Here is a 19,089-nt window from a genome sequence, read left to right on the forward strand (position 1 = left end):
AACTCTGTCTACTCTATGTCCCCATCGCTGAGTTACTTCCAATCCTGGTGTACATGGAGGTCCCCACCCTTGAGAGGTGGCCAGTTGTGCTGTCCCTGACTGCAGTAAGATTGCTTGATACTGTCTCTGGCTCCAGAATTGAGGTGACACCAAACCATCCTCTTAAAGGTTTGCCTCACGCTGGGGAGATCATGGACTCCCAGATGACTCCCATATGTTACTGTTTGGGCCTGGGTATGGATGTCAAACCCCAGTGGCCAGGAGCTTTGAGGCGCTGATCAACAGCACCACACTGGCAAAGGGTCTTAGCCAGAGGGAGGGCCACACCACAGGTAGACCACTAAGGCAACCCCTGAGGGTCTTGATGACCCCAGCAGAGTGTCAACTGGGCCTTGTCTATCCCAGTCTTTCTGTGTATAGGCAGCCAGGCTCTGATACCCTTAGACAGAGACTGCCTATCACACAATGTTTAGTTGGGTCTTGCCTTATGGTCAGTCTTTTATATGTGTGGCAACCCCTACTAGGACAGGCAAGATGAACCTCCCTTTTGCTCTGGACTGTTGACACCTCCTGGTATCAGGCTCTAGAGTCTGGGAGGAAACAGTCAGCACTTTGTCTATACTGAGCCAGGGTCTTGAGACAGATGCAGCCCTCCCTCATACCCTCCTGGCCTTCCTATCTGGGGAGGGGGCTGGAGAGATAGCTTCGTGGTTAAGAACATTTCTTTTGCTCTTGACGAAGAGCTGGATTCTGTTCCCAGTATCCGCATGCAGTTCACAGCTGTCCATAACTCCAGTTGCAGAGGCTCCAACAAACACATATATAATGTACATGCATACAGGCTAAACATAGCTGGGTACTGGTGGCTCATGCCTTTTATCTCAGTACTTGGGAGGCAGAGGCAGGCAGATCTCTGATTTCAAGACCAGTGACTTCTAGGACAGCCAGGGACAGAGAAACCCTGTCTCCAAACAAACCAACCGATAAACAACAACAACAACAACAAAAAATTATAAACATAAATAAAGTAAAACCACCCCCCCCAAGTATTTATTTTCTGTGTTTGCCTGCATGCATATATGTATGTATGTATACCACATGCATGACTGGTACCCATGTACAGAAGAGGGCATCAGTCTGAAGCTGGAGTTGCAGGTGGTTGTGAGTCACTGTGTGAGTGCTGGGGACAAATCCAGGTCCTCTAGAAGAACAGCCAGTGTTCTTAACCACCGAGCCATCCCTTGATGTTTCCACAGCAGAGCTGCCTCCCACCGAGGGAGACTGTTCCATCATAAGCAGAATCCCAAGTCCCTTCCTAGCTTTGCTGTTTAGTCCTCAAGCCCAGGGCACTTTACCCAAGGAACCCTCTGGTATCCAAGCCTGGGACACAACACATTCCTCAGGGAATGCTAGGGTATGAGGCACTCTGAGACATCATAGACTTCTTCTAGGTAGCTGTGACCCTTTGGGTGGCACAGAGGACAGTGCCTAGCCTGCTGTATTGCTGTTGGCAACTGCCGAGTTTGGGTGTTCCCTCATAATCCATCCTGCTGTGTTTGTGTGTTTAAGAGCCTAAGTGACAAGAGACCCTGGCACTAGATGGTCTGAGAACCTAGCTGGAATCGGGCCAGCCTCGCTTCCTGACATTTGTTCCTTTTGTTGGCCTTTCCCGCCACTGTCCCTTGGAAGCATGCCTGGGCTGTGCCCTGAGGTGTGGGTCCTGTCTACATAGCTGGGGACATACAAAGGGCCCCCTGTGTGCTCCCATGGCTGATTGGTGGTCACTTAAAGATGGTTGGCATCTGGCATGGTGACCAGAGCACTGTATTAGTTAGGCTACATGTTCTCAGCACCTCCTGCTATGAATGACCCTTAGCTTACTGAGTACCATTGGCCAGTATTTGGGTTTCTCTCCCCACACACCAAAGACACGGAACTGGATATGGCTGGAAGGATGGCTGGGCAGGCCAGCCTTGGGGACGGGTTCTGAGGCAGACTCTTGCTTTTGAGACAGGTACTCTCCTCTTTCATAGCTCTGGCTGTCCAGGAACTTGCTATGTATACCAGGCTGGCCTTGGACTCCCAGATTATTTGCCTGCCTCTGCCTTCCTAGTGCTGGGATTAAAGGCTCACCGCGTGTCCTGTGTCATCGTGTCCCACCCCCGGCTCTGAGGCTGCCTCTGACGAGTGAAGTGTCCTAAACATTGGGTGGTCCTGGGATGAAGAATGGCAATGAACTTGTTCTTTCAGGACTGGAGATGGGTAGGGACTGCCAGGACTCTGCAGCCTATGGGTGAGCAGATGCTATGTAGGGGCTTTCTGGGCCCCTAGTGAGTCTCAGTTTCTGCTGTGGGTATTCAGTCACCATGGTCTTAGCACAGTGTGTGCAGGCCTCTTTTAGAGCCCCAAGCCCACACTCTCCACTGTCTCCAAAGCAGCAGCTAAGGGCCCTCTGCCTTTGGCAAGTCGCCATGCCTTATGAGGGTTTCTCCAGCTACCTACTGTCTTTGTTTATTGGGCACAGGGATCCACAGGAAACACTGCCTGTCTGGTTTAGAGTCCCCAATCTGTGCTGTGTGGCTCCTGCTGGCCACAAATCCCCGAGGCTCTGCCTGGCTGATCTCTGTTCTGTCTGAGGCTAGAGGCAAGTGCTAGGGACAGCAGCCACACTGGCCACAGCTCATCTTGTAGATACCAGGCTCTTTTGTAGTATCTCATGGGCCCATATTGTCTGCCCGTTTCTATCCTTGGTCTGCACGAGTGCCAAGTATCCCTCCTGAGGTAGATGTTTGGAGGTGGGGGCGAGGAATTCCTAAGTCCCCCATGGGTCAGAGTACACAGACCCTACAGCGTAGAATATGGTGGGGTGGGCATATGCAGCTGGCTCTTCACTTGCTTTGGGATCCATGGTATCCACAACCCTGACTGGCCCTGCCCTTCCTGCACCGGTGCAGAGCTCACACTCACTGACACCTGTTCTCAGTGTATCTTTGCCCTTGGGATGTGGGGAAAAACAAACACCCACTGTCTGAAGCCCCAGAGAGGAAGTGGCCACAGGGCAGTGCTGTGTCCAGCCCCATCGGCTCCTCCCCGATACAGCCTGATAATGGCTGATGGTATTGGACTTTTGGGGGCAGGGCTGCCTCTTGGAGTAGACCTGTTCAGGTGCTTGCTTTAGCATGTGGACCCAGAGCCCACCCCCTGGCTTGTAGGTACTGCGGACTGCTTTTGAGGCCCCTAGAAAGGTCAGAAACCAGAGGTAATTGACTGGCTCTAACTGGTCCTCCCAGAGGGGAAACTCTGGCCTGTCCTGGCCATTGACTGACTTGTAGGACCCCTGGTATCTGTCTCCGATGTGGACAGTGATCTCTCAGGCCTGAACCCTCTACAGCTTTGAAAAGCAGGGTTTACACGTCTCTGTGGCCTTTCTTCAGGGTCCTCTTGTTAACAGATGCACGCCAGCTTCACCCTCACTTCTGCAACTTGGTGTTAGCTTGGTATTAAATGGGGAATTCCTGTCACCTTCTACTTTTAAGACTTCCTTGTTCTGTAAGAGATCTTCTTGCCGTTGGGCTTTTTTCTTTTCTTTTTTTTTTTTTTTAATGAAAATCTCTAGAGTTGTTCCAGGTATCTGCAGACTCCTCCATTAGCTCCAGGGGCTTCCCCATCTCCTGTGTGAAGCAGCTGGGTTGCCTTAGGAGACTTTGACCCTAATACACTAGTCTAGCACCCTACCACCACCACCACCACCACCACCCCGCCCTTCTGCACAGGAAGCAGCCTTACTCAGTGGTCCTATTCTCCAGCCTTTTCTGCTAGGTCACCGTCTGGCTTATGAGACTGCCTGAGAAGTGTCTCATACTCCCTGCCCCCAAGGTCTCTGGAGTTTTCAAGTCAGCACCAGACTAGACTTGTGGCTTTCTCTGTGAGAGAATGGAGCTCATTTTCTGCACCTGCTCCAGCCAGTGTCTGCCTAGACAGGAAGCCCCACCCTGGTGTGCAACACCACCACCCCTTCTGCCTTCACTGTGGGAGGGATCCTTGCGATTCCGGAAGTGGGTTCTTCTGCCCCAGCCAGCATCCTGGGTTTCTACCCTTGCAGGGGGCACACATGACCACCACTGACAAGGCCTCTGTGGAATGACATGGTGATGTTGAGACTCCTTTTCTCTTGGTTGTTTGTCTTTGAGGAACATGCGCCCCAGCTGAGCTGTTTGTCTCTGAATGTGCTCTAGGAACAGCACCGCCTCATCCCTTAAGTAGCTGCTTATCTGGGAACAACACCAATGCAGTCCCTCCAATGGTGCCCCTACCCCGGCCCTTAATAGAGGTCCTTTCCTTTCTGAGCTCTAGAGGTGGCCCCAAATACCTTCTTATCCTTGGAAGGCAACGTGCCTCCCAGGTATCTAGGATAGGGACCCAGCACAAAGCACTACATACTAACTGGGCCTTGGTGAAGGCCTCCAGTGGGGCTGATCCATCCCTCCTGTCTAAATTTCATGGCAGGAAACCTATCAAGGCGGCAGCTTGACTGCCTGCCTCTATGCCCCTTCCAGGGGGCAAGATTTTAGCCTCACTTCTGCTAGGCCAGTTGCGTGGTAGGGTGTTTCCTTCAAGGATTCTGAAGAAGAACCCTGTTCTTCTGTATACTTGAGGTTCCCTGGCTAGAGGCCAGAGACCTCACTTTGGCTACATCCCTCTCAAGACACTCCCAGTGTAACCCCTCCCTAAGGAGGCAGCTGTGCCTGGGACCGAGGTGTAAGCCCTGGTATGTCTGCTGGTTCTACTGCCTTAGGGTCTCTGTCATCTACTTAGGCCCTAGCTGGGACAGTAGCCTAGCTTCTATAGGCATCTCTGCTCTGAGAGAGGCCCATGCTGTGATTGTCTTACAGGTGGAATGTCCCTAGGGTTAGGGTTACAGGCAATATCCCCGTAACACAGATTGGCTCAGGTGTGTACAACTTAGTTCTGGGTGGCAGAGAAGCCCACAACTGGTGCCTGAGATAAGCTAGGTACTGAGTAGCTTCTGCAAGCTTCTGACCGCAAAGGTAGTAAGGTGACAGCTGGTAAAGCTATTTATTTTGTGCAGGGTATCATAGTCCTTCTAGATGAAGGTTTCTTTCAGGGAGGGGGGTGTCTTGAATGCCCCCTAATGGAGCAGTGACAAAGGGCCACCCAGAGGGCAGCTGTCCCAGGCTCCTGCTGAGCTTGAGCGTAGCTGCTCATTGGCTCACATTTGAGCCTGTGGTCACTGTTGGGTCATTTAGCCCAATCTTGGCATGGGCCATGGAGTGGGACTGGTCCCTTCCAGCCTTTCCAGCAACATATGTCTGTGTTCTAAGGAAATAGTGTAAACTGAAGGCAAAGAGCCTAAGGATCGGAGCACTGCGGAGGCCAGAGCGGGTCTTGGCAATCCACGCAGAGCCTGCTGCAGCTGTGGGTGAGGTCACCTCACAGCAGCCCGCAGCAGCACAGTATCCTCTCTATTCCCATGTGACGCCCTTGCCCCCCAGCAGAGGCAGCAGACTTACCTTTCTGCGCAGGGCCAAAGGCGCACTGTTCATAGCTCTAAGAGTTACGATGGTCAAGTGGGGACTTGCTACCATGGAGCTGGTAGGAAGACTAGATCCTGCCTGAGCCCAGGGATCCCAACAGGGCCTTTTGTGTTGATCACAGGTCTCAGAGCCCCCAGCTTCCATAAGACCCAAAGCAGACGACACTTGCTCACAGTCCCCTGCGTCTTCTGAGAAGGACAAGCAGTCCACTTGGCTGCGGACCTTGGCTGGTTCCTCCAATAAGGTGCTATGTGGGAACCTGTCTGGGGTCTTTGGGGAGGGTGCCAAGCCCTTCTTGGAGCCAACTCTATGGCTCTACCTGGTCTCAGGGACACAAAGTGGCCTGTTTTTCTGTAGTTACTTACATAGGGGACTCTCTTGACAGAGCCTTGGCTGCGCTCACCCTCGCCAGCGCCTTTCTGCTTTCCGGCCCTGGTCCCCTGCAGTGTCAGCAAGTGAGAAAGAGACCTCCTCACACCTCCCAGCCCTGATTCGAGACAGGTGAGTGAGGAGTGCACAGGAAACCCAAAGGCTGCAATGGTATTGGTTCCTTTAGTTTTAGGATAAACTACCTAGAATTTTGAAGTCTTGGGTGAAGCTACTGAGTTCACAGACCTGTCTGCTAAGAGTTAACTTCCCAGCAGGGCATGGTGATCCTTGTCTTTAACCCCAGCATTGAAGAAGCTAGTGAATCTCTGTGCATTTGAGTCCAACCTGGATTATATAGCAACTTTTAAGCCAGCTAGGGTTGCATAGAGACCCCATCTCTAAATAAATAAATTAATAAATAATAGCCTTTCATGGACGTGAAGATCCAGCTGTGTGCCATCCCAGCCCAGCCTATGGGGAAATTTGTGGTTCTTAATCCTTAGAACCTTGACCTTGTGATTGAGTTGGGAGAGAAGGTATTTCCTGTGTCCTGCTGAGTGAGCAGGGCTCATTCTATAGCTCATATAGGAACTTGTGGGACAGATGTGCCCTGGCTAAGCATCTATGCCTCCTACAGCTTTTACTCTTACAAGAGCTTTGAGACAGCTGTGGCCCCCAATGTGGCCCTGGCACCACCAACCCAGCAGAAGGTTGTCAACAGTCCACCATGCACCACCGTGGTCTCCAGGGCACCAGAACCTCTTACCACTTGTATCCAGCCACGGAAGCGGAAGCTGACCATGGAAACACCAGGAGCCCCAGACATGCTGACATCCGTGGCTGCACCTGAGGAAGACAAGGATTCTGAGGCTGAGGTGGAAGTAGAAAGCAGAGAGGAATGTAAGTATGGATTGGACTCCGCTCCTTTGGGTATCAGTATTGGGGATGGGTAGGGGATCAGTATTGGGGCATGCGATGTGACCAGGCCGGTGTACTCCAGAGTGCTAATGCTCTGTCTCTGTCCTCAGTCACCTCCTCCTTGTCTTCGCTGTCCTCTCCGTCCTTTACCTCGTCCAGCTCTGCCAAGGACCTAAGCTCCCCAGGCATGCACGCCCCACCTGTGGTTGTTCCTGATGCTGCAGCCCATGCTGATGCCCCAAGTGGGCTGGAGGCAGAGTTGGAGCATCTGCGGCAAGCCCTGGAGGGCGGCCTGGATACCAAGGAAGCCAAAGAGAAGTTCCTACATGAGGTGGTCAAAATGCGTGTGAAGCAGGAGGAGAAGCTGACAGCAGCCCTTCAGGCTAAGCGCAGCCTGCACCAGGTAAGGCGGGCAGCAAGCAGGACCACGAAACACAAGAGACGGCCCCCCTCTTCGGCTGCCCACGCCCTCTTCCCAGGTCCTCTGGAGGACCCAGCCCTGTGAGACACTTTGATGTCCAGAGTTCTTCTGTGCTCCCATAATGGTCTCGGCTGCAGCTTCCCACGTGTGGGCCTCACTGACAGAACTGGCCTGTCCTCTTGGCCATGGCAAAGGGCAGTGTTAATGGTGAGGGAGGAGCGGCTGTACTAGTGATGCCTCTCACTCTGTGCCAGGGATTGGTTTTTCTCCACTAGCAAGACTTGTGCTCTGCGTATAGACTGCAGGGATGGCTTCTGAAGCTGTGTCTCCAAAAGGGACTTAGCAGCAGGCCTCTGGGAATGCGTGCTTAGGAGGTGAGCTTGTGCTTACACACTGCTTACTGGTTGGTTTCTGGGCCCCACCTCACTGTTTCCTAGACTGTAGCCATTCCTCTTACACCTTCTTTCATGCTGTTTTGTTTTTCTGACATGCGTAAGGGAGGCCCAGTTCTCAGGCAGCCTGGGGAGAGTGAGGAGCTCAGCTGTGTTGGTCTTCACCAGGGCTCAGCATTAAGGCTTTGCTGCAGGCTCAGCCTCTGCTGAATTCACACCTCAGCCTGAGTCTGGCAGCTCTGGGGGCAGCCTCACATGTGTGGGCTTTAGCACAACACAACCTTGTCAGTCCCCGGGCTGCAGGATCTCAGATGTTCTCCTCTGAGTCTTAGTCATCCATCCCCTCATCCTCTCTTGCCCCCATTCTGGGTGGAGGTGTGATTTCCCACATGACTGTTCATGGGGGCCGGTGTCATACTGCATTCTAACAAGTGAGGGAAGAGCAAAGAAAGTACCAAAAGTAAACGGCTCCATCTGGCTGGGGGGTCAACTCAGGGCCTCAGGTACACAGTGTCTGAGACTGTCTACCTGGCGGTTTCCTCCCCTACCCGTAAGACATGGCATGCGTATTTGGGAGGTGGAGGAGGTGTGAAAAACTTCTGTTGCAACCTTGATATAAGCAATCAACAGCTAGTAATAAGCTCTCTGCCGTGTAGGGAAGGAAGCTGGCAGTCAGATCAATAGATTATGGGGTGCAGGGTGGGCACAAAGATGCTGGGATGGTAACACCTCGAACCTGTCTGCTACGTGTCCTCCCAGGAGCTAGAATTCTTGCGTGTGGCCAAGAAGGAGAAACTGCGGGAAGCCACAGAAGCCAAGCGCAGTTTGAGGAAAGAGATCGAGAGGCTCCGAGCTGAAAATGAGAAGAAGATGAAAGAGGCCAATGAGTCTCGGGTGCGCCTGAAGCGAGAGCTGGAGCAGGCACGGCAGGTCCGGGTGTGTGACAAGGGCTGTGAGGCCGGCCGTCTGCGTGCCAAGTACTCAGCCCAGGTACTAGGGTGGGTCGGCTGGTAGACTGACATGCACAGTGACCATTCAGGCTGGGTCCGTGAGCTGACCGTGTGTCATGCCTGGAGACCCTGAGGTGTGTCCTAAGTGCTGAGGACTGTTTTTCCATACCCATGGGTGGAAGTCCAGGTGGCCCCAGAATATAGGCTTCCCTTCTGGCTTGGGAAGCAAGTTCTACGTTGGGATCAGGAGATGGACCTTGGTAACTGCAGAGTGGCAGCTTCCAAAGCTTAGGACTCACACCCAGAGAGGCAGGGAAGATCTTCTATATCTGTGGTGCTGTTTGGTTCCCTCTTGGGTACTTCAGAAATGAGGCTCTTCCGAGCCTGGGCATTCGGCCTTTTCCTGTGAGCCTTCAGGTAGAATAGGGGCAGACATGGCACCAAGGGCTCAGTAGGAACTCAAAGGAGTGGTGAGTGCTGGTGTTAGGCGCTACTGACCACTCAGCGTCCCTTTCACAGATTGAGGACCTGCAAGCGAAACTGCAGCATGCGGAGGCCGACCGAGAGCAGCTTCGAGCTGACCTGCTGAGGGAACGTGAGGCCCGTGAGCACCTGGAGAAGGTGGTGAAGGAGCTTCAGGAGCAGCTGTGGCCTCGGCCTCGGCCTGAGAATGTGGGTGGCGAGGGCAGTGCTGAGCTGGATCCCTAGCCTGGGCAGTGCCTGCCACTGCCACATGGACCTCCATGCGTGCGCAGAGGGCGGCGGGTACGTGGCTCTGCGGGCCCAGCCCAGCCTCTGCAGCCACACAGCACAACGTCTCTACTGTGCCTATTACCAAGCGAGTGTTTGTAACCACATAACTTTTGGAATCCACTGCAAAATTTTCTACTGGCCAAGTTCAAGTGAGCAAGCCATGTCCCCCAGCTGCACCCAGAGTTGAGGCTGGCTCTGTGGCTTGTAGCTGATCCTCTGCTTGCTAGAACATTCTAACATTTACACTTTTGTTATAAGCTATTTAAAACCAGTACGGAGACTTGATATTCAGAAAATCAACATGTTTTTTAATGACTAACTGTAAAAGGCCCCTACACGTGACGCCATCTGGACACCCACTCTGGTGGGGGTGGCACCCACCCACCGCCGTCCTGGGAAGCCATCACCGCTCATCTGTGCCCGCGGCTGCAAGAGGACAGCAAGGGTTTTCTTCAGAGTCTATTTTTTCAGCAACAAGGACCCCAGTCTTCCTGCTGCTGATAGGAAGAGCAGGGAGAGTGCCGCGTGCGAGATGAGCCCCAACACTGCCCGCCTTACCGCCGCTGCCCCGCCCACCAACATCACTACTAACCCTGCCCTGCAGGCACCAGGGGGCCTGCGCCACAGTCTGTTGAGGCCCCTGGATGCCCCTGCCCACCTACTCCTTGGGGCTGACCTGTGTTAGGCAGTGGCCATGGTCCAGTGTCATGTTGTGTTGTTCCCCACACACCCACACACTGCTTGACCACAGCAACCCCTTTTCAGTGCAGCAGACATCACTCCTCTCATCCTGGGACTGAGGCTGCAGCATTGGAGCAAAAACAGCATTATATCACTTTTTCTTTCTTTTTCCTTTTTTTTTTCTTTTTTGTTGTTGTTGGTTCATTTAAACATGTATTTAGAACTGCACTTTGTCAGATCCCTCCCTTCTCTTTTTACTCCCCAGTTAACTGAGGTTTTTACCGATTTCTAGAGCAGTTCAAACCCTAAGTGCTCGAGTGCTTAGAAATCCCCTCTGGTGCTTGGTTGAACAAGGGAATCACAAGAAAATGAAAATGCAGAGACTGAACTTGGGGGTCGTTCTGTGCCTTCCAGCATCTTGTACAGCAAACCCTGACTTGTCTTTTTACCCCCAAAATATCGTCTTCAGTAGCGATTGAATCTGCCACTGTCAAAATACGTTACTTGCATTTATTCCAAATAATCTCGTTTACTCTTAACTGTTTATGCAAATTGTATAAGGTTTCTTATGCCCAAGCTTGAAAAATGATTTCCCAGTAGACAAGAGGCCACCACCCATCCTCCAATTGTGTTTATTTACACGAGAAGATCACACAGAAGCCCTCCGCTCCAGTCCTGACAGGGCAGCCCTGAGCTGAGGGGAGGTGGGAGACGGCTTGTGCAGGTACAAACGACCTCAAGGACTGTTGCCTGCAACTGGGGACTGCTAAGCCCTGACATTCGGTGCCGAGGTCGTCTGCAGGGTCTTGCCCTTGGTTTACTGAGGGGGCTGGGCTGCTGCCGGGCCCCCCTTCTGAAGTGCAATGCAAAAGGGACATCATGTATACACAGCGTTTATCCGGAGTTTTTTCTTTGGCTTTTTTTTTTTCCTCTCAGTTATGAAACTTGTATGCATGGATTTCCCATCTCCATAGCTAGACCTACCCATGGGCATTATGACCGTGTCTCCTAAAGGGTCAGTTTTGTTACACAACACAAAGAATGCTGTTCTCAGCCTTGATTTTCTAGAGTTGTGTTTTTCAGTCATTTCTTCAAGGAAAACTAAATGATTTAGTTGGAGCAAAGCTTTAAGTGTGTTGGTGTGCTTCTGTGTGGCTGTCCCTGTTGCCTAGTAGGAGATCACAGTGATTCGGGCCCCTTTGAGCCATTGGTTCCAGGGCCACTTGCTCTACTCAGCAGAGCCTCTCTTTGCCACAGCCCGAGTCACCATCGGTTTCCTGGCCTCCTTGGGTCTAGCGCTGGCCCCGCTATGGAAGGAAGTGCGCTGTCTGCAGCAGACTCTCCTCACATGCCAGAGTGACGCGGGTCTGGGAAGGGCTTGTCATCTCATGAGTTGTTCCTCCTGGGTCCCTCCTCCCTCTGCTTCCTGTGAGGCCCTTGAAGGCAGTGGGACCAGAGCACAGGCTCCCATTTACAGACAGAGGCTCGTGATCTCGGCCCTCTAGGAGCTAGAGACTAGTTATCCCGCTGCTTCTGCCTCCTGGGCGAAGCTGGCGAACTGCTGGGTATTGTGTGCTGCTGTCTTGGAAGGCGGCCTTGCCTGCTGCAGGACCTGTCGTGAACTGGGGGCAAGCAGAGGCACTACACGCCTGGCTGCTCATCAGGAAGGCTGCAGATTTCTTTTCAGAGAAAGGGAGGAGAGGTTTCCATCATGTTGGCTGTTGACTCTCCCTGTATGTTAAACCCTTTATCAGTTTACTCATTATTTCTATCCTGAAAGATTTCTAACGAAGGGAAAAACCAACAGCAATAACACTCATTGGTGAGCAGCTAACTCGTACACATTGACACCCTGCTTTTCATACAAAACTAGCCAATGTAAAAACAACTCACGTGTAAATACTTTTTCTTCCATTTCACACCGTTGTATTATACGTGTATATGGTGATTCCTTTTCCAGAAACTTTTCTTACCTGCTGGTTGTCTTGTTTTCTGGGTTGTTTTTAACTGAGGAAAAATTGCTCATCTGCCAGAGGGGACAGAAGCGTCTTGTGGCATTTCCCACTCGGTGTCCTCCATGGCCACCCATTGACCCCAATTCTACTCGGAGCATCCTCCGTGGACCCTCCCCACATGCCCACCCTAGGGCCGGAAGCGGGGTGGGGGGGGGGAGCTCTTGTGTTAAGTCAAGATTCTTAAATGACATTTTCATCAATTAAAAATAAACCCACCTTCATAACTGCCCAAGCCCCTGCACCCTCCAGTCCTACGCTGCTGCTAATGACAATACGATGGCTTACTCTGCTACTCGAGAACTATTTTTATGTAATTAATGTATGCTTTCTTGTTTATAAATGCCTGATTTTAAAAAGGAAAAAAAAGAAAAAGCTTGGCATATTTATCTATCTCTCTGTGTACCTGTTAGTCCTTTTGCCCCCCCTCCCCCAGCCCCAAACAGATGGCACTGTACAATAAAGGACTTTGAGAGAGTACCGCGGGCACCGGCAGCCCCCATACATGCAGTCCAGTCCTCAGGAAAGGAAAGGAAAGGAAAGCTTCTCTACAGGTTAGACCTGGGACTGTGGTCACTTAACACTGGGTTGAGAACCTTGACTAGGTTTGGACAGGACTCAACAGTGGGCAGTGCTGGACAGATGAACCAGACCATGGCCCTTCCTGGGGGCTTCCACAAAGGTCTACTGGATCAAAACTCCCTGGCGCCAAACAAGAGTATATCACCCCAGGGGCACTATATCAGTGTCTCTTCCCCCCCCCCCCCCAGTGTTGTATACTATAGAGAACAGAGTCACAGAACCCTAGTACCCCAGTTCTGGCTGTCCCTGTGTCCTGGGGTTGGGGTAGACCCCTTCCTCTGATTTGGCTTTCCCCTGTCCTGCTTCAGGGGGCCCAGAAGGGTTCTCCTAGGAGCTTTAGCCTGGAGAAGTCCACCACCCTATGGGCTCCCCATCCACCAGACCCGGGGGTTTAGAAGAAAACAGTTGATGTTGGTGTGGTGGCTCACATCTGCTTCCAGCACTAAAGAGACAGCAGTCGAATCCCCACAAGGCTAGACAGATGTGTATAGTTCCCAGAACAGCCTAGTCTTGCCCGTCTGTTGAAACTTGGCAGGGCGAGGGGCAGCTCTGTGAATGAGGGCCTGCCTGCCTGGGAGAAGGGTTGTGCTGTAGCGTTAGATGACCAAGAGCCCACTCAGACCGGGTTCTTTCCCATGACTATGAACGACTGTTTCGAGCCATCTCCACAACTGGCGGAGTAGATGCATGAGGAACACAGCCAGAGGAAGGCCCGGTGGTGGGCAACCCTGGCATCAAGTGTATCAGAAACCACAGGAGCAGGAGGCAGGGTAAAAGTGTGGGTGGCCCTCGGGCTCAGCTCCAACATGGGCTTTCTCCAAGGATCCAGGCACAGCCTCCTGCCTCCAGGGTTGCCCCAGGCTTCATCTTTGGGTATGAACTTTAAAGAGGATTATAGGTACCCCTGGCCCAGAATACATCCAGAGGGAACCAGGACCCCCTGGAAGGGTTGACAGAGGGGAGGCCTGGTGGATAAAAGCCCCCATCATCCCAGGTCTCGCCGAGGTCTCACACATGAGTTAGGACCGCTATGGATGTGACAGTCCCTCCAGACTGGACTGCAACTCTTGAAACCCCTTCTTGGCTGGCACCTGTTTCCAAGTTTCTCAAGGCCTGGGGAGCCCCTGAGAAGAGTGGGCAACTCCCAGGTAGTCCTAGTTCCTGTTTGTGTTCTGACATCACCCCCGTTTTCATTTCTACTCAGCTGCCAGTAGTCACACCCTGCCCTGCCCACCCTCATTCCAGTTTGGGCCTATTTCCTGACCCCAACTTACCACCCTAGAGTCAAGGGGGCTGGCCCCAGGCCGAGCAATTAAGCTGTTATCTGGAAAGACAGATCCCCATGCTTCTTCCATGGAAAGCCTAAGCCAATGTCCTGTTACTACAAAAGCCAGTCTGGTCAGCCCTGCTCATTCCCACCGTGGGGATAGCCCGTACCTTTTGCCATGCTCCCACTCCTCCAGAAGCTTATCTCCTCCCTCAGGCCATCCAGCCCAGACCCTGGGCCTAAGTCTTAGGCCTACCACCCCCATCTATACCTGCCTGGCACCTGCTCGGAAGCCCCTCCCACCGCCCGTCCTGGGGTCACATGCTCCTTCCGGGCCAGGATGAGGTAGAACTAGGCCCCACCATGCAGGCCTGAAAGGAGGATTCAGCCTGCTCTGCAGGAATTTGGGTCCTGTTTTTGTTTGTTTTTTGGCAGCCTGGGTGTAGGAATCCCTGGGGTCCATTCCTTACAAGAAGTAGACTCCAAAAGCAAAAGGGCAGAATTATGACTCAAGATGCTGGGCAATGAAGCCCTCTCCACAGGCACCCAGGCCAGGTGACCCTGGGGAGGGGGTAGGAACGAGGATATTTGAGGCCTGGATGCCCGTCCACCCCTACCACCCCATGGTCTTGGTGACGCATAAAGCCATCTGTGATGGGGCCTGTGCCAGGTTGGTGGGAGTCTTGGCATCAAGGGCACCAAGCCCCTGGAGCAGGTGGCCCACTGCAGGCGGGCACAGGTAGGAGGAGTTGGTTAGCCTAACTTGTCTTCATAACATCCTGCGCTAAGCCAGGTGTCCGGTCCAGTCTGGGATGAGCCTTCCTCTCCCTGAGTATGGACCTGGCAGCCCTTACTGGCAAGAAGCTGGGCCCAGGCTCTGGTCCACATTAATCTTGACACACAAAGGCCTGTTTGGGGGAGCCAGTACATTCAAGGGAAGCAGCGGATTCAATGGAGGGGACCCCCTTCCCACAGTCTCCAGGAAACATCCACCTGAGGGTGCCCCCTCAGCCCTCCCTGTAGCTGTGCCACGGCAGCTCTCAAATGTTAGGAGCCCCGTGCTCAGCTCCACAGCTAAAAACGGAGCTGTCTAGCTTAGCCAGACTCAGGCCACCAGCCCTATCCCACTTAGGCAAGCCAAGTATCTTGTGCTTCCCAGATCCGTCCTATGCGGTTCATCCTCTCTGTTCTGTCAGCCCAGTCCTGAACGCCAGAGGGTTTCAAGTACCCATGGCCTGCTGACCGTGTATCCCCAACACACAAGTCTATCTTCTTAGCTGCCTAATCTCAGACTCCGACTACCCGCCCCATCTCCGTTCCTCCGGCGCTGCGAGTGGGCCCTGATCCAGCAGCTGCTCCTCAGAGGGGACCATGCCACACCGGCTACTCTAGGAAAATGATACATCCTGAGGTCCTCTGCCTGCCCAACGAGCTGAGAGGGAGCTAGCTGTCTCAGGCTCTTGAGGAAGGGGGTGGCAGCCTCTGGCCTTCAGTGCTGCGCCCCACTCTGACATGGGGCTCCTACTTGAGACAGGGTTCATGGATCACGGCAGTAAGAACCTCATCCTGCCGCCTTTATGGTATGGACATGTGATCCACATCTCAATTTCCCGTTTCTATGGAGTGACAGCTTCAATCTGAGGCTCTGGTGGTGGCGGCGGCGCATGCCTTTAACCCTAGCACTAGGGAGGCAGAGACAAGCGGATCTCCGAGTTCGAGGCCAGCCTGGTCTACAGAGCAAGTTCTAGGACAGCCAGGACTACAGAGAGAAACCCTGTGTGGGAATGGGGGTTGGGGTGGCTCTGGTAGTTGTTGAGGCAGTTGCCCCATCTAGTGCTGGAGGCACCATCTGCCTTCCCCATAGGGTGTTGTTACCCCTGCTGGCCCAAGTTACCGAGGCCCCAGTGGCAGCCCGGCTAGGATCCTCCATTAACCTCCCTTGGTGGCCTGAGCTGGAAGCTCAAGGTCTCACAGACAAGGGGTTGTTGTCCTCCACCCCGGCATCAAGGACGGAAAGCCCCGTGGAGTTCACAACCTCTCCACTGCGGTGTTCACCTACAAAACAGGTTTCTGGCTTTGCGCGGCCACCTGCAACACACCCGGGTGAGGAGGGAACCATCGCGCCCTTCAACTTCCCACGATCCCGCTCCTTCCCACCGGTCCGCAGCCCGGTTAGCCTCCCGCTGGCCCAGGACGAACGGACCCGGAAGGCGCCTGCAGCGGGGAAGCGCGACCGCGCGGGACTTCCTGCTGGTCCGACCGCCGCCCCAGACTGCGGGATCATTTTTTGGACGGACCCCAAGTCCAGGCAGCTCCTAAAGCCTGGGGCCAGCAGCCCCGGGCAGGACAGGCACCGCCCATCAGCCGCGCGGCCTCCGCCCCACCCCGCCCCGCATGCGCTTCCCTTCCCCCGCCCGCCTCGGATTCCGACGGGGGCTGGGCCTGGGGCTTCCGGCTGCAGCGAGGGAGCTCGGCCCTGCGGGACTATCCCGGCGCCGCCCGGCGCGCAGCCGGACGTCTTCCTGCAGCGTCGGGCCCCGGGGACCCCTAGCCAGAGTTCAGGCCCGCAGTCGGACGTTCATGATCGGCCTCGGAATGCGCGTTCGTGGTCTGGGCGGAGAGGGTCGCGCCCTTTCCGGAAGGTTCCCGCCAACCTTGCCATGGGGCGCAACCTGTGTGTTATCTGAGATGGGGTCTGGTCGCCTTAAGCAGCTCCCTGCTGCCGTCCCGAGTTGACTTCACTGAGGGGCCCCAGCGTGGCGCCTTCCCAAAGCCTCCCTCCCAGGCCGTCAGGATCCCACGACTGGAGCCCATAGTTCTGGGAGGTTTTGTTGCTTCTTTGCCGTCGGAATCTGCACATGCCACAGGAGCAGCGAATCCCAAGTTAACTTGCTCACACTGGGATCCTTGTTGCTTCCCCATTTCCCCCGCTTAGAGGGAGTGTGTACAGCTTTACCCAGCCCATACCTAGGTCCCTGTCCTTCTTAGCTCTCTGGGTCTCTCCTTGCCACTGTCCAGTCCCCAACCCAGAACCGGAGACCACTTGTTGGAAGCTGTCTCTGGGGTCCCAGGCCGATTGCTTCCACAGAAACTGGTGCTCGGGCTGGAGAGATGGCTCAGATGGTTAAGAGCATTGGCTGCTATTCCAGGGATCCTGAGTTCAATTCCCAGCAACCACATGGTGGCTCAAAACCATCTATAATAGGATCTGGTGCCCTCTTTTGGGCCTGCAGACACACATGTAGGCAGAACACTGTATACATAATAAACAAATAAATAAGTGGTGCTCAACAGGTTCTTGCTAAGAATTGTCTCATGAAACTCTTGGAAGATCAAGTATGCCTCGAGTTGCAGAGGCCCCTCAGGGATGGCCCTGGATCTCTGGACAGGAGTGGGGGACAACCACTGAGCTAAGGTGTGACTCTTGAAGTTTACCCTTTGGAGCCCTTCTGGCTGACAGCTGGGAACGGGAACCGGAGGCCTGGTTGGTCCAGCCCCCCCCCAACCCCACCTCCACCCAGCATGAAGACACTGGGCCCTGCCACCTACACATAGTCCAGGATCCCCTTCTAGTAGGGGGGTACTGCAGCTCTATGCCTGGGCCCCTCTCTGGTGTAGCTGACTCAAAGGTCAAGGTTTAGGAGCCCGGAGTGGGTCTATTCTCCTGTGTCCCCCGGGCTTGCCGTTGTACTAAGTCACTCCGGGAGGGAGGATCCCCCTCAGACTCAGGCTGGTCTACTGGGGGTCTGGCTGCAAACTGAGGCCTCGGTGTCCTCGCTGTCTGAAGGACAAAGGTGGGAGAGTGGCACCGTCCCTATTGCTATTGAGATGGATAAGGAAGGCAGCAAGGCCAGCGGCTAGCCGGCCTTAGGATTGAGGTCTACCACGGTTGATCAAACCCTACCAAAGCTTTGGTGTGCATGGACAGACAGCCTTGGTGACAGTCTTCATGTGTCTGGCATGGCCACAGGGCAGCCTGTCTGCTCCTCAGAGATGGGCTTCGTTTTATGTCAAGAGGAGCCTGGACAGGGCACACTCTTGTTCCCCACTGGACTGCCCGCTCACAGGGACAGCAGCTCCTCAGTCCATAGGCAGTCCCTTCCTCACCTGAATCTCGCCCCAACCTCCCTAGGGTGTCTTCCCTACAACTGAGAGTCTGTTTGAGGCTGTTCTTGCCCTGGAGGAAATCTGAGCACAAAGGAGCAGGCGGGCCAGCCACCACTGAAAATCCTCTCTCTCTCTCTCTCTCTCTCTCTCTCTCTCTCTCTCTCTCTCTCTCTCTCTCTCTCTCTCTCTCTCTCTCTCTCTCTCTCTCTCTCTCTCTCTCTCTCTCTCTCTCTCTCTCTCTCTCTCTCTCTCTCTCTCTCTCTCTCTCTCTCTCTCTCTCTCTCTCTCTCTCTCTCTCTCGGTAGTGGTCTTGTTGGAAGAGGCCTGGGGGCTACCATAACACTATCCAGGATCAAGGGCTCCCCGTGAACTGGCTGGACTGGCCAGGCTGTGTAGGAACCGGTCTGGCAAGCTTGGCCCTGGAACCTCCAGGAAGCCCTAGCTGGGAGGGGCCCGGGCTGAGCACAGCTGGCAGGCTTCACACCCGCCTGGCACCAAGACCAGGCAACCTGCCCGGTCTGTAGACAGGGCTTGGGGAGACCTCCCCAGAGTGTCCTGAGTGACCAGCCTGGCTAGTGAGAAAGGCTGGGAGGAGCTGTGGTCACCTGTGCCAAACGGGCCCAGGGAGAGGGAGGCACGGACCAGGTCATGCTGGTCATGCTGTCCTCTGCTGACCCCAGATGTGTCCCAGGTGCCCTGGAGAGCCAATTCTCTGTGCCTCTGGATGCTTGGGCCACGAGGGACAGACAGTTCTCCTTCCCCTGAGTCTTTCTCCTTGCCTCCCTTTTTCCTTCTGGAATGTCTCCTTCCCCTATTGCTCTCCATCCCTGACTATCTTTGCATCTTACACAAGCGCACACGTGACAGTGCCCTGCCTCGATGCTCAGCCTCTCATTATCTGGTAAGTGAATGATGGACAGACCAACTGTCTCCTTCCTGGAGGGGGTCAGAGGTGAGACGATATCTCGGGGTTGAGAGAAAGGCTTTGTCTGATGTTGAAGCTTCTCCCTGCGATGGGGTGGGGAGGGTGGTTCATGACCTGTAACTTGTCCCCCTGCCAGTCCCCAAGTGAGGACAGCGTG

The 19,089-nt window shown here is 54.1% G+C and overlaps 1 protein-coding gene across 2 annotated transcripts in view; it reads left to right on the forward strand.

Moving 5' to 3' along the window:
* The window catches only part of Ski (SKI proto-oncogene), a 64,078-nt gene extending 51,634 nt beyond the window's left edge, over positions 1–12,444 (forward strand). The window contains exons 2-7 of one of the 2 annotated variants that reach the window (XM_005079242.4): positions 5,677–5,799; positions 5,941–6,056; positions 6,562–6,824; positions 6,953–7,245; positions 8,415–8,645; positions 9,125–12,444. In XM_005079242.4, coding sequence (XP_005079299.1) covers positions 5,677–5,799; positions 5,941–6,056; positions 6,562–6,824; positions 6,953–7,245; positions 8,415–8,645; positions 9,125–9,313 — 1,215 coding nt within the window. In that variant the 3' untranslated portion in view covers positions 9,314–12,444. The remainder of the gene's footprint in view (positions 1–5,676; positions 5,800–5,940; positions 6,057–6,561; positions 6,825–6,952; positions 7,246–8,414; positions 8,646–9,124) is intronic. The other variant, XM_013120064.3, reaches the window with a different exon arrangement.
* The last annotated feature ends 6,645 nt before the right edge of the window (positions 12,445–19,089 follow it).

Source organism: Mesocricetus auratus, unplaced genomic scaffold (assembly GCF_017639785.1).
Source record: "Mesocricetus auratus isolate SY011 unplaced genomic scaffold, BCM_Maur_2.0 Super-Scaffold_100042, whole genome shotgun sequence".
Classification (NCBI taxonomy): domain Eukaryota; kingdom Metazoa; phylum Chordata; class Mammalia; order Rodentia; family Cricetidae; genus Mesocricetus; species Mesocricetus auratus.